The 16,126-nt window shown below is 36.5% G+C and overlaps 1 protein-coding gene across 1 annotated transcript in view; it reads right to left on the bottom strand.

The window, feature by feature from the left end:
• LOC113267501 (phospholipid-transporting ATPase ABCA3-like) overlaps positions 1 to 16,126 on the bottom strand; it is a 160,715-nt gene that overhangs the window by 68,212 nt on the left and 76,377 nt on the right. Inside the window, exons 16-20 of the mRNA XM_048224503.1 lie at positions 14,704 to 14,802; positions 14,043 to 14,199; positions 12,758 to 13,058; positions 2,466 to 2,715; positions 2,066 to 2,274 (exon numbers count right to left, since the gene is read on the bottom strand). Of these exons, the coding sequence (XP_048080460.1) occupies positions 2,066 to 2,274; positions 2,466 to 2,715; positions 12,758 to 13,058; positions 14,043 to 14,199; positions 14,704 to 14,802 (1,016 nt within the window). The remainder of the gene's footprint in view (positions 1 to 2,065; positions 2,275 to 2,465; positions 2,716 to 12,757; positions 13,059 to 14,042; positions 14,200 to 14,703; positions 14,803 to 16,126) is intronic.

Below are 16,126 nucleotides of genomic sequence, written 5' to 3'. Positions count from 1 at the left end.
CTTTCTCTTTTGTTTTTTTCTTGTCTTTTAATTTCCATTTTTACAGTTACATTCTATCCTTTCATTGTATTTAATTTTATTTTTGTACATATATAAGTTTTTCTTTCTTTATAATTTTGGGATCTAGTTTTCTAAAAAACAGACCAAAATACACACAGAATCCAGTGTATTGCTCTATTCTGCTCACCTGTCTCTCTCTCTTTCCCCACCCCCCCAGTTTTGGGTCTCTTCTGATTTGTTTAGTGTATATTTCTCTGTGATTGTTGTTGCCATTTTAGTATTTTGCTCTCTGGTTCATGTATCCTTCTATGGACAGAATGACAAGATGGAAAAACTCACCTCAAAAGAGAGAACAAGAGGCAGTACTGACTGCCAGGGACCTAATCAATATGGACATTAGTAAGATGTCGGAACTAGAGTTCAGAATAATGATTATAAAGATACTAGTTGGGCTTGAAAAAAGCATAGAAGACACTAGAGAATTGCTTTCTGGAGAAATAAAAGAACTAAAATCTAACCAAGTCAATTGTTGCTTTAAATTCTCCATCAGGCATATTACTTATATGTGTTTCACTTAGGTATCTTGCTATGATCTCTTACTTTGTTCTTTCATTTGGGATGAATTCCTCCATTTTGGCATTTTGTCTAAGTAATTGCATTCCTCTTTGTGTTAGAAAATCCAGTTATGTTTCTTGCTCCTGATAGTAAATGGCTTTATGAAGAAGAGATCATGTAGTGTCCAGAGCCCGGCACTTCAGTGTCTCTGGTGTGTGCTGTGTGTGCTCTGCTATTGTGTATTGCTTGCTCTATCCTTTAGGTCAGTTGTCTGCAGAAGCTCTCCTTGTCTGCAGTGGGTAGTATTTTGTCCTTGGCCACAATGTGGATAGTTTTAACTAGGTGTGCTTTAGTCTACTTATTAAATGAGACCGGATACTACTTCCACTAGAACTGAAGCCCAGCAGAACTCTTTCGCTGGGAGATGTGGCATGGTCAAGGGTCTTCTGAGGAAGGGTCCCACTGCACTGGGACTGAGACATGCTTGACCGAGAAGGGCAGTTCCACCACAGCACAGAAATGTGGGACTTACTGTAAGCAAGTTAGGCAGTCTGTGTAGATGCTGCACTGTTTCCTGAATGTGGTTGTGTATTTGTGATGAGGGGCAGGGGGGTGAAATAGTACCAGCCAGCTCCTTTGTCTCCCAGAGAGGTGTCCTCTATGAATGCTGCCTCTAAGGGAAGCACTCTGAGAAAAGCAAATAGTCTCCCCGCTGTGTGTCCCAGGTGTTTTTTGGATCACTGTTTCCATGCTTTCTGCCTCTGGATTGTTTGCCCGCCTTCTTTCCAGGAGCAGCATAGTGCCTTCAGGGCTCTATCCTAGTCAAACCTGCTGACCTTTAAAACTCCAGGCTTTAAACCCTGATGGTTGCAAGAACTCACAAAAATCATCCCGTCTCATTTTCCCAGCAGTGTCTTTGGGGAAATATTCTCCTCGTGCATTCCCTTATGCTCTCCTCTCTCTCACCTTTCTCTGTGACCACAGCTCCCTTTCCTCCACAGCACCAGTGATCTGTTTCTCCCCTAAACCAAGTCTCCATACTTGTACCTTCTATGTTGTGGCTTCTTCTCTTCCTTTAGTTGTAGAATTTGTTCTGTCAGTCTTCAGGTTGATTTTTGGAGTATTTAGAATTATTTGATAGCTATCTAGTTTTATTTTTGGGAGCAGATGAGCCTAGCATCCTCCTATCCTGCCGCCATCTTCTCTTAGGGTTGGTTTTTCTAAGGTCTCTCTCTTTGGCTTGAAATGTCCACCTTTTGGCTATGTCCTCACATGGTCATTACTATGTGCATGCATACTCTTCGTATCTTTTTGTATGTTCTAATATCCTCTTCCTAAAAAGCATACCAGTCAGAATGGATTAGGGCCTACCCTACTTCATTTTAACTTAACCACCACTTTGAAGGCCCTATTTCCAAATATAGTTACATTTTGAGTTATAGAATTAGAAAACAGGAATTCTCCAGGGGGTACGAGGGAAAATGAGCCCTCAACAAACTGTATCTAACACTTACCAGTAGTAAGCAGCAGGTAATGAAGAAGATGATGAAATCCCACAGTAGAGCAGAAAGCCAGTACACAGGGACATAAACCCCACTCAAAAATTGGATGTGTTTTGCCTTAGTGACTCGTTCAGTCACTGTCAGGAGACAAAAGCCACTGATTAAAAGGGCCATGCCAAAATGTATATTTAAGGCCACCTGGAATCCATCTGATAATCTGCAGAAGAAGGAACAAAAGTAGATATATCAGGAAATTAATACAACAGAAAATATAAATTTCCATCAATAGCTATTTTTAATCATGTAAATGTAATCATATCCTGCTTTTGCTCACTCTTTCTCTCTCTCTCTCAAATAAATAAATAAATCTTTAAAAAATACCAAATTTTAATAAAAAGAATAACATACGTTTCACTTCGTTTTTTAACTTCAGAGTGTGGCTGAGGTTTATTGAAGACTGTTATGGAAGCATTAGAGCCAGCAATTGTCATGAGAAGAATGTTGTCTAATATTGCCAGGGTCAGAGATGGTGAATGATATGCTTGATTGTTGAAAAGACCAGTAAGAATTATTTTATTTGTCTTCACCTCAATGGAAAATGCAACAATGCATAAGTGAATACAATCTTCATTTTCCATTAAGTATTTCAGTAGGTCACCTAGGATGAGGAAATAACATTGATCAGTTTATCCACAAAGGAAGCCATCTACAATGTATGTTGGGAAAAGGAACAAATAATTTTACTTGGCTCTCATCCCTTTCAAGTTTCTTATAATGATTATTTCAAACATTTGACATTCTTCTTAAGCACTCTATTCTTTTTTTTTTTTTTTTTTTTTTTTAAATGATTTTTTATTATATTATGTTAGTCACCATACAGTACATCCCCAGTTTCCGATGTAAGGCTCGATGATTCATTAGTTGTGTATAACACCCAGTGCACCATGCAATACGTGCCCTCCTTACTACCCATCACCGGTCTATCCCATTCCCCCACCCCCCTCCCCTCTGAAGTCCTCAGTTTGTTTCTCATAGTCCATAGTCTCTCATGTTTCATTCCCCCTTCTGATTACCCCCCCTTTCTTTATCCCTTTCTTCCCCTACCGATCATCCTAGTTCTTATGTTCCATAGATGAGAGAAATCATATGATAGTTGTCTTTCTCTGCTTGACTTATTTCACTTAGCATTATCTCCTCCAGTGCTGTCCATGTTGTAGCAAATGTTGAGAACTCGTTCTTTCTGATAGCTGAGTAATATTCCATTGTATATATGGACCACAACTTCTTAATCCAGTCATCTGTTGAAGGGCATCTCGGCTCCTTCCACGATTTAGCTATTGTGGACATTGCTGCTATGAACATTGGGGTGCATATGGCCCTTCTCTTCACTACGTCTGTATCTTTGGGGTAAATACCCAGTAGTAAGCACTCTATTCTATCATTAAATTCCAAGCTCTCTTACTTCAGAGCCGTGACCTAGATTCCTACTTCACTGAGAAAACACAGGCAACACGGTATAGATTTTATCTTTTGTTTTTAAATATTTTATTTATTTATTTGAGAGAGAGAGACAGAGATAGCAAGAGAGAGCACAAACGGGGAGGAGAGGAAGAAAAGCAGGCTTCCTGCCCAGGACCCTCGGATCATGACCTGAGCCAAAGGCAGATGTTTAACTGACTGAGTCACCCAGGCACCCCTAATCTATCTTAAAGAGATCCATAAATATTTCCACTTATAGATTTTATTGCTTAAAGCAGGAAAAAACCTTCCTCTGTGAAAATAAAAAAAAAACTGGATTAAACTAATAAGAAATCACCTCTTTGAGGGTATTAGATATCTAAAAAAGCAATCAACATTTGGGGGATAAGCCCCTAGAAGGAATGAAAATGCACTAAATTATGCCAAACATTCCATACCGCCTTTCCTTTAAGGCATGTTAGATTTATAAGTGATGGAATGCATTGGTAAATCTTTAAGCTTTTGGTGGGGCTCCTGAAGGGCTATACCCTAAGAGTACGAGTAAGATATAAATCAGTTCTTATAAAAATTTCAATTCAGTCTCAAATCACTGAAATCCCTGATTGGATGTAGATCTTCCCTTAATCTCACTGCCTTTCAGGAGTTAAATTAAACCTCCTCTGGAGAAGATAATCTCAAGTAGAGTCTATATAATTTTCATACACAATATCAAAAACTATGGACTCTGGAAAACAAACTGAGGGCTTCAGAGGGGAGGGGGGTGGGGGATTGGGGTAGGCCAGTGATGGATATTAAGGAGGGCATGTATTGCATGGTGCATTGGGTGTTATACGCAAGTAATGAATCATGGAACATTACATCAAATAAATAAATAAATAAAAATTAGTAGGTATAGCAAAAAACAGAACCAAGAAAAAGCACAGATAATAGACATAGATCCACATATAAAGTAGATATTAGAGACGGAATATTTACCAGAGAACTGGAGTCCACAGGAAATATTAAACATTGATGTTAGAATTGAAAAAAAAAAAAAAACAACTCCACCAATTACAATTAAGAAATAGCAGGTTGGACACATGTGAAGAGTAGACAGGAAACTGGAAGAAGGTTGATTAGAAAATACTCAGCTAAAAGCACAGTGAGAAAGAGAATGGGAAATAGAGATAAAACATAAATTACCAATATTAGAAATGACATAGGGGAAATCACTACAGATTCTGAAGACATCAAAACGGCAATAAAGGAATACTGTGAACAACCCTATACACACAATTTGACAATTTCGATGAAACAGAACACTTCCTCAAAACACACAAACTGTAACAGTTCTCCCAATATGATACAGGTCATTTGAATAATTGTAATTCTTAAGGAATAACTCATAAATTAGAAATTTCTCCCAAAAGAAATCTCCAGCTCTAGATGTTTTCACTTGATCTTAGCCAAAAGGCAGAGAAGTGACTGGGTCTAGATGTTTTCACTGGACAATTCTACAAAATATTTAAGGAAGAGTCAATTAATTATACACAATATCTTTCAGAAAATACAGGAGGAGGGAACATTTCTGAATTCATTTTATCAAGTTAGTATTACTCTCACAGAAAAATCATAAAAGACAGTACCAAGAAAAAGGAAAATTACAGAGCAATATCTTTCACAAACATAATGTAACAGCAAATAAAATTCATCAATATATAAAAAGTATCACAACTATGGTCAAGTGGGGTCTATTCCAGGGATTCAAGCCTGGATCAATATTTAAAATTCAACCAATGTTATTCACCACATTTAAGGCTGAAGTAGAAAAATCATTAATAATCCTATCAACTTATGCATAAAACACTTGTGACAAAACTCAGTAATCATTCATGAGAAAACTCTGAAGAAAAGTTATAGAGCTAAACTTCCTCACTTTTATATAGAACATCTAAAAAATTTCTACAGCTAAGATTATACTTTTGATGAAAGATGCATGCTTTCCCCCTAAAACTGGGAACAAGTAAAGAATGCCTATTATCACCACCCTGATTCAGCACTGTGCTTGAGGTTCTATCCAGTGCAATAAAGCATAAATAGGGATTAATAGGCATACAGGTAATAAAAGAAGAAATGAAACTGCTTTTATTTGCAGGTGACATGACTGTCTATATAGAAAATCGAAAGGAATTCATGAAAAAGAATTTTTTAATGATTTTTTATTATGTTTTGTTAGTCACCATACAGTACATCCTTAGTTTTTGATGTAATGTTCCATGATTCATTATTTGTGTATAACACCCATTTTTTAAAAACTAATACATGAGTTCGTCAAGGTTGCAAGTTACAAAATAAAGATACAAAAATCAATTATTTCCTATGCACTAGAATAACCATATGGACAACAAAATTAAGAATACAATACCATTTACATTTACTCAAAAAAGAAATACTTAGGTGTAAATATAACAAAACGTATACAGGACATGTGTGAGGGAAAGTACACAACACTGAGAAAGAAACAAAAAGTTCTTAATAAATGGAATTCTAAATAAATAGGTTGTGTTCATGGATTGGAATATCCAACAGAGTAAAGATATCACCTCTCCCCAAATTGATATACAGATTTAATAAAATCTTATCAAAATTCCATCACAATTTTTTAAATTTATAGACAAGTTTATTCTAAAATTTAAATGGAAAGCAAAGGAACTAAGCAACTTTAGGAAACGAAAAAGTAGGAGGAATTGGTCTACCAGATTTCAAGCATGATATTGGTGAAGGAACAGATACACAGATTAATGGAGTAGAAAAGGAACCCCAAAGTTGACTCACACACTGATTTTTGATTTTTGATAAAGGTTCAAAAATTTTTTAATGGATACCATAATTTAACAAATGTCGCTGGAGCAACTGGACATCCACAAGCACAAAATTTAACCTTGACCCACAACTCACATGTATGACTAAGATTAATGCCATATGGATCATGAATTTAGATGTTAAGTATAAAACTAAAACTTTTAGAAAACTATAAACATTTGAGGAAGGATCATTAGAAACTTTTATCAACAGCTTTATGCCAATAAATTAAACAACCTGGAAGAAATGGATGCCTTCCTGGAAACCTATAAACTACCAAGACTGAAACAGGAAGAAACTGATTATTTAAACAGACTGATTAATTATGAAGACATTGAAGCAGTGATCAGAAACCTCCCCAAAAACAAGAGTCCAGGGCCTGGCAGATTCCCCGGGGAATTCTACCAAACATTCAAAGTAGAAATAATACCTATTCTCCTAAAGCAGTTTCAAAAAATAGAAACAGAAGGAGAACTACCAAACTCATTCTATGAAGCCAGTATTACCTTGATCCCCAAACCAGGCAAAGACCCCATCAAAGAGAAGAATTACAGACCGATATCCCTGATGAATATGGACGTCAAAATTCTCAACAAGATCCTAGCTAATAGGATCCAACAGTACATTAAAAGGAGTATCCATCACAACCAAGTGGGATTCATCCCTGGGATGCAAGGGTGGTTCAACATTCATGAATCGATCAGTGTGAAAGATCATATCAACAAGAAAAGAGTCAAGAACCATATGATCCTTTCAACTGATGAAGAAAAAGCATTTGACAAAATACAGCATCCTTTCCTGATTAAAACCCTTCAGAGTGTAGGGATAGAGGGTACAACCTCAATTTCATAAAAACCATCTATGAAAAGCCTACGGCGAATGTCATTCTCAATGGGGAAAAGCTGAAAACCTTTCCCTTAAGATCAGGAATACAACAAGGATGCCCACTCTCGCCATTATTATTCAACATAGTACTAGATGTCCTTGCAACAGCAATCAGACAACAAAAAGGGATCAAAGGTATACAAATTGACAAAGAAGAAGTCAAACTGTCTCTCTTCACAGATGACATGATACTCTATATGGAAAACCCAAAAGAATCCACCCCAAACTACTAGAACTTATAGAGCAATTCAGTAATGTGGCAGGATACAAAATCAATGCTCAGAAATCAGTTGCATTTCTATACACAAACAATGACATTGAAGAGAGAGAAATTAGGGAATCCATCCCATTTACAATAGCACCAAAAATCATACGTTATCTCAGAATTAACTTAACCAGAGACGTAAAGGATCTATATTCTAGAAACTCAAATCATTCTTGAAAGACATTGAAGAAGACACAAAATGATGGAAAAATATTCCATGCTCATGGATCGGAAGAATAAACATAGTTAAAATGTCCATGCTACCCAGAGCAATCTACACTTTCAATGCCATCCTGATCAAAATATCAATGACATTTTTCAAAGAACTGGAACAAACAGCCCTTAAATTTGTGTGGAACCAGAAAAGGCCATGAATCGCCAAGGAATTGTTTGAAAAGTAAAAAACAAAGCTGGGGGCATCACGTTGCCAGATTTCAAGCTATACTACAAAGCTGTGATCACTAAGACAGCATGGTACTGGCACAAAAACAGGCACATAGACCAATGGAACAGAATAGAGAACCCAGAAATGGACCCTCAGCTCTTTGGGCAACTAATCTTTGATAAAGCAGTAAAGAACATCCAGTAGAAAAAAGACAGTCTCTTCAATAAATGGTGCTGGGAAAATTGGATGGCTACATGCAAAAGAATGAAACTTGACCAATCTCTCACACCATACACAAAGAGAAACTCCAAATGGATGAAAGACCTCGATGTGAGACAGGAATCCATCAAAATCCTAGAGGAGAACATAGGCAGCAACCTCCTTGACATCGGCACAGCAACTTTTTTCATGACACATCTCCAAAGGCAAGAGAAACAAAAGAAAAATGAACTTGTGGGACTTCATCAAGATAAAAAGCTTCTGCACAGCCAAGGAAACAGTCAACAAAACTAAGAGGCAACCCATGGAATGGGAGAAGATATTTGCAAATGACACTATGGATAAAAGACCAGTATCCAAGATCTACAAAGAACTTCTCAAACTCAATACACGAGAAACAAACAAATCATAAAATGGGCAGAAGATATGAACAGACACTTTTCCAATGATGACATACAAATGGCTAACAGACACATGAAAAAATGTTCAAAATCATTAGCCATCAGGGAAATTCAAATCAAAACCACACTGAGATACCACCTTATGCCAGTTAGAATGGCAAAAATTGACAAGGCAAGAAACAACAATTGTTGGAGAGGATGTGGAGAAAGGGGGTCCCTCCTACATTGTTGGTGGGAATGCGAGTTGGTACAGCCACTCTGGAAAACAGTGTGGAGGTCCCTTAAAAAGTTAAAAATTGAGCTACCCTATGACCCAGCCATTGCACTACTGGGTATTCACCCCAAAGATACAGACATAGTGAAGAGAAGGGCCATATGCACCCCAATGTTCATAGCAGCATTGTCCACAATAGCCAAATCATGGAAGGAACCGAGATGCCCTTCAACAGATGACTGGATTAAGAAGTTGTGGTTCATATATACAATGGAATATTACTCAGCTATCAGAAAGAACGAGTTCTCAACATTTGCTGCAACATGGACGGCACTGGAGGAGATAATGCTAAGTGAAATAAGTCAAGCAGAGAAAGACAACTATCATGTGATTTCTCTCATCTATGGAACATAGGAACTAGGAAGATCTGTAGGGGAAGAAAGGGATAAATACAGGGGGTGGTAATCAGAAGGGGGAATGAAGCATGAGAGACTATGGACTATGAGAAACAAACTGAGGGCCTCAAAGGGGAGGGTGGCGGTGGAATGGGATAGACTGGTGATGGGTAGTAAGGAGGGCACATATTGCATGGTGCACTGGGTGTTATACACAACTAATGAATCATCGAACTTTACATCAGAAACCGGGGATGTACTGTATGGTGACTAACATAATATAATAAAAAAAATTAAAAAAAAAAGAAACAGCAGGAAGATCAGTAGGAGAAGGAGGGAAGTATGAAGGGGGGGTAAACAGAAGGGGGAATGAACCGTGACAGACTATGGACTCTGGGAATCAAACTGAGGGCTTCAGAGGGGCGGGGGGTGGGGGACTGGGATAGGACGGGGATGGGTATTAAGGAGGGCACATATTGCATGGTGCACTGGTGTTATACGCAAATAATGAATCATGGAACACTACATCAAAAACTAAGGATACATTGTATGGTAACTAACATAACGTAATAAAAAATTATTATTAAAAAAGATAAAGCCGAACAGATTGCCAGAAAAAAAAAAAAAAGAAAACTATAAACATTTGAGATAAAATATTCAGGATCTAGGGTTAGGTAATGAGTTTTATACTTGACACTAGATACACAATCCATAAAAAAATGAATATATTGGACTTCATTCAAATAAAAACTTTCATCCTGCAAGACCCATTAAGAAAATGAAAAGTTAATAAACAGTGTAAGAGAAACTATATAAAGAACTCAAAACTCAACAGTAAAAAACAAAACAAAACCGATCCACTTAGAAAATGACCAAAACACACGAATACACATTTCACTGACGATGATATACAGTTGTCAATAAGCACATGAAAGGATGTCAAAGGCAAATGCAAACAACAATGAATATCACTACATACCTATCAGAATGGCTAAAATATACATAAAAATAGTGAGAACACAATGCTGAGGAAGATGCAGAGGAACTGGATCACTCATTCATTGTTGATAGGAATGTAAAAGGGTACGGTCACTCTGAAAAACAGTTTAGTAGTTTCTTCAAAAAACAAACATGCAACTATCATATGAGTCAACAATTAAAATTACAATCCCGGGTGTTTATCCCATAGAACTGTTTATCCCAAGCACAAAAACCTGCACATGAAATTTCATAACAGCTTTATTCATAAAAGATAAAAACTGGGGGAGGGGGAAATGAGGTGTCCTTCAATGGTAAATGGTTAAACTGTCGTACAACCCCATGATGGAACAGCTCATAGCATGTGATGGAATGAATGATAGATGGACACAATACCAGAGAATTATGTTGAATGAAATGCCAATCCCAGAAGTTCACATATTATACAATTCCATTTTTATGTCATTCTCAACTGATTAAACTATACACATGGAGAACAGATTAGTGATTGCCAGAGTACAGAGGGAATGAAGAGAGCAATGGTAGTGATCCTTGTGGTTAATCGAATGTTCTGTATTAATGTCGATATCCTGGTGGGGATATTGTAGTATAGTTTTGCAAGATGTTACCATTGGTACACAAGAACCCTCAGTATTATTTTTCACAACAGTAAATTGACAAGTATCTCAAAATAAGAAGCTAAAGTATCAAATTCAGTGTTAATGCTTCCTCTCTCCTCCACTTCTAAAGCGAAAACAAAATCTACTTTAGTCCTCTTTGTGTATCTTTCAAATCTATCGTTCTTTCCTTCTTTCATAGCCTAAATCTCTCTTGCCTAGATTATCACAATTACATCCCAGCTGACTTCATTGACATTGGATCTGCCCCCTTTTTGAATCATTCCCTCACATTTAATTCAATTTGATAAGACTATATTTAATTATACAATCATTGTGTGCCAGGAATTGGGTTAGGTTCTAGAGCTATAAAAGAAATTGTGGCCTCTCCATAATTAAAGAGATGCATGAAAAATGTGCTATTGTAATTCAGTGAGATAAACTCCAAAAAAGAAGCATTCGACTACATTGTGGATGAAGAGGGAATATAAACTTCTGTTTGGGAGGACAGGTGGCATTTTTCAGTTATTATAAGCTCATATCCTTTCTAAAGCACATATCCACTTATTTATCGCTCTGCTTAAAAAGTTAGCAGTGATTTCTCCAGTGTTAATGCATGTACTATTTGAGAAGAAAGCTACAGATTAGAAATTATCTAGAAAGCTATTTCCTCATTAATAAACATTCTTTTTTTTTAAAGATTTATTTATTTGAGAGAGAGAGAGAATGCATGAGTGAGGGGGCAGAGGAAGAGGGAAAGAGAATCTCAAGCAGACTCCACGCTGAGTATGGAGCCCCACACAACCATGAGATCACAGTCTGAGTGGAAACCAAGTGTGGATGCTCAACCCACCATGCCACACAGGTGCCCCAAACACATTTTCTTATAGTTTGGGGAAAAGAGAGAGTAAGTTATAATGAATTTCTTGCTCTGTCTTTATCTTAAAAAATTCAGTTAAAAAAGGCATGCAGGTTGGAACAGAGAGAAACCATATAAAATTAGTAGAATTCACTTGTAATACAAGGTTCTGTGGCTAAGATAATGAGAGCACACCTTAGAAAAGTACATATAAGTTTCTTAAAACAAAGTGGAATTGGTTAAGCCTAAATATTCTCTCTCTATGCCTAGATAATTTCTAGCTATTGAACAAAATGATAGCAACTGAAAATGGAGATCAGTGGGGCTACTGTATTATTCTATTGTATTTTTAGTCTCATTATCAATATAACAAGTATATTGTTAATCATTTCACTTTTTAAACATAAGCAGTACACTGTAACTTTAATAATGATTTTATCCTTTATCCTCTGTCCTTATGTGTGACCTTGGTTAATAAATGCTTACTTACTATCTATAGTGGAGGAATAATAGGGACAATTATTTGTAGTCAGCCAATCTGTTACTTGTAGGTTGTAGAATCAGTATTATAAGGAATAATTTCTGAAATGTATATTCACAACAGAACCTTGATGAGAGAAAAAAAGAACCACACAGGTTTGCCAGTACTGCAGGCTGTTTGCTAACTCAGAACACTGTTCCTCAGGTGGCAGTTAAAGGAAAAAAAAAAACCAGTGTCTGGGAGGAAATGATGACTTGAAAGAGAACAGACTTTATGGTCAGAGAGGTAATGTCATGCAGTGAGTGGTTTGCAGACGTCAGGCAGGACAGATTAAATCCAAGTTTCTGTATTTACTACGTGTCTGATTTGGTGCAAACTACCAGGCTTCCTTAAAAGTCAGTGCTCCTCATTTAACTGATGTCAGTAATAAAAATATCTACTAAATTGGGGTGATTGCTCAGATTAAATGATATACAGGTAAAATACTTAGCTGGATTCTGGCCAAAAACAAGTGCTCAGTAAATGTAAATTTTTATTACTACTATCTTAAAAATAAATGTATTCAGAAGAGCTAGCACATTAAATCTTTATACTGTAGCTGAATATACAGTTGACATTCTTCGCAAATCACACAACCAGATCTTCATCTAAGAGCAGTCTTTTTTACTTAATGAGTCTTACCTTGCACTTCCTTCAGTGTGTGTTGGTGAGACTCTAGCACACTCCTAAGATGTTTTAGGAAAATCAGGGTCAAATTAGAATTCCCAGAAATAGATAAAGGCACAATTGTTTGACCATATTGATCCAAATCCATTTGTCTGGCCTTTTCATCCTTTTCATGTAAAAACTTATTAGCCCCTGAGAGAAAAGTAAAGGAACCTAGAAGTGCCAGTATCTGTAGCAAAATCAATTTCCAATTCCGCCAACTGAACATCGCCCTCTTTATGAACATGGCACAGAACTGCTGGTGATAGAGGGAATACTAAAGAAAGAAGAAAATAAACATAATATTACAATATTCCTAGACACAAACAGAGGTGAAATTCATTAAGATGAATGAACACTCTGGAATTTTATGGTGGAAGACACATAAAAATTTATCTAAATAAATACTGAGAACAGAATCTAAGCACAGTATGATACCACATAAGAGTATGATCAGTCTTGTCTTTATAAGGCATGGGTCAACAAACTATGACCTGTTTTTGTAAATCAAGTTTTCCTGGAACACAGCTATATATCCATTCATTTCTGTGTTGTCTATGGTTGTGTTTGTGCTACAAGGACAGGATGGAGCGACTGCAAGAGAGATCATGTGGCCAACCCCACCTTACATATCTATTATTCCCTTATGTAAGTTTGCTGCCCTCTGTTGTAAGGTATTAAATACAGTGTTTAAGGTCTGACGTTTCATATAACACACTTGAAATCTCAACAGGATGATTTTCCCCAGACTCCTAAAAGTCAGAAAACCAGGCTTCCTTATAGGAGAAAGAGATAAGGAAAAGGAGGAAGGAGAAGGAAAGAAATGCTGGGTAACTTACGAGGACTTACCATGCTGAGGACTGCACTGATTAGAGAAAGATCCCTCATGCATTATCAATTCCCATTGCAAAAATTTACAATATTGGGCATGTTTTATTATTAAAAATCATGCTCTTTCCAGTTCATAGCTTCAGTGAACTACCAAATTTCTGGGTTAGCAATTCGAAAAAAAAAAAGAATTCTAAGACATAAAAAAGAACTGAGGAATAGCAATGGTGAGAGTGACAGCTGAGATTTTTACCTAGACCTCATTGCTTCTGCATTGGGAAATTAATCAGGTTGTGGTACAGACTGCTCCCTGTCTGGTTGGGTGTGGTGGTTAAGAACTCCATACTACCTTTGTTCAAATAGTAAACAAAAATGTACCTCTTGTGCCCTAATCAAATAAATATACATCAGGTTTCTTAGCAAAGGTGCTTACCCCAGTATTAAACATAATAGCAGGGCTTTCATTCATAGTAGAACAATTGCTTGACATATTCCTATTCTGGTTCTTCACTGAGACTTCACTCATCACAAAGGGAGGTAGAGTTTGGGTGGCTTGGATATCTGCTTGTGAATCTTCCAGATTACTGACTCTACATTAAAAAAAAATAGTACAACGCATTTAATTTCAACTCTACCCCATAATAACTTGTTTGGAGAATGTGAGTTATAACATTCAACTCAGAAGGTGCCTTGGTTTGCTTACTGACTTGGCAGGGGCATTTTATGGAGGCAACAGGGTAACTCTGGTAGAGGATTGGTTCCCAAACACCAATCACAGGACTGCTGGCAGACCATAACGAGGCTAGGAAAATTAGGGCAAGGTATTGAATGTTTCATTAAGTTGAACTCATTGAAGTTAAAGATTAACATCTAATTCATACTTTGGGTAAATCAAAATATCTGTTCTTTTTTAAAAATGATAGTGGCACTTTTTTGTGTTATTACTGTAGAAAAAAAAAATCGTGTCAGTTCTCTCCTCTCCACACCTCTTAAATTTCCAGTGTGTGACTCTGAGTTTGGTGAGTTTACAAAAGGGACCAAGATGTGATTCTTAGTCCCCAATTGTTTTTATTTTCCCTATGCATCATGCTCACCTAAAAAAGACTTCTTCCATGGTAGTAATAGAGACACCAAAGCTAGAAATGCCTAACTCATACCGTCTCTTTTCCAGATCAGTAAATAGATCTTCAAAGCTAGAATAAGAATTAGAAAAAAAATTAGAAGGGGAAGGAAAAGGGGGAAGGGGAGGAGTAAAAGTTGGTACCAAATCAGAAGATTTTCATATTTATATATTTTTATCCTGAGTTGATTTCCCTTCTGCAGTGGGGAAACTGTAGCTTAGTCTTCACTTCAATGCTTAAATAGAAACTAGTAACTGCTCTAGCACATTGTTTCTCACTCTACTTAATTCTCGAAAACACACAATTTTGGTCTTCCAATAAACAACCAAGAGACTCTATATATGTTAATAACTCTAGCTAGCTCACATGAATTAACTTGTCACACACATATACAGGCCATGGTTCTTATTATTCAGCAAGTTTAAAAAAAATTTTCAAATTAACAGGAGAAAAAAGCCACTCATAGAGTCAATGGAGCAGGTGTAGTAGAAATGGGAGACACAGACAGAACCAAGTGATTCAATAGTCAAGAAAAGCCATGGAAATTGAGCCAGATACAATGTAGAGACATCAAGACTTTTAAAGAATAGTTTTCCTGAGAAGATTTTACAGTACTTCACGTTTAAAAGATGATCTTTTCCAAAAACCTCCAGGTCTCAAAGCCATCGAATATATTTTTAATGAGGAACATGTAAACCATGCACACTCTCAGTGTTGGAGGAACTAAAAATTCCCTCTTTTGGAAGATCTATCAAAATTTCCTCCATATTCAAAGTTAAATTATTTTCCATTTAATTCTATTTAGTTTTGCACATTGGTTCTAAACTAACACCATTAATTATATAGAACAGGTATAATCTACCCACATGACAGCCCTTCACATGTTTTAAGTCCATTTCCTCTGGTGTTTGTTCATTCCCAATGCTTGACTTTTCTTTCTTTCTTTCTTTCTTTCTTTCTTTCTTTCTTTCTTTCTTTCTTTTTCTTTCTTTCTTTCTTTCTGTTTCCCTAGTGATTTTTTTATAATGATTTTTTATTATGTTCATCACCATACAGTACATCCTTAGTTTTTGATGTAATGTTCCATGATTCACTATTTGCGTATAACACCCAGTGCACCATGCAATATGTGCCCTCCTCACTACCCATCACTGGCCTATCCCAGTGCTTGGCTTTTCAACTAGGAGTCACACGTTTTCTTCTTTTTCTTTAATTTTAGTTAAGAAATTGATGTGTACATCATATAAAATTTAGAAATGAATGTACAAAAATAGAAATATCACAACATCATGGCCCATAGATATCCACTGTTAATACACTAATATTTTGGCATATTTATTTATTTTTGTTTCCTTTGGCTTTATACAATATATGACAAAATTAAACTGTATGAGGC

Source organism: Ursus arctos, unplaced genomic scaffold (genome assembly GCF_023065955.2).
Source record: "Ursus arctos isolate Adak ecotype North America unplaced genomic scaffold, UrsArc2.0 scaffold_2, whole genome shotgun sequence".
Classification (NCBI taxonomy): Eukaryota; Metazoa; Chordata; class Mammalia; order Carnivora; family Ursidae; genus Ursus; species Ursus arctos.
This window is presented reverse-complemented; position numbering and strand designations above follow the sequence as displayed.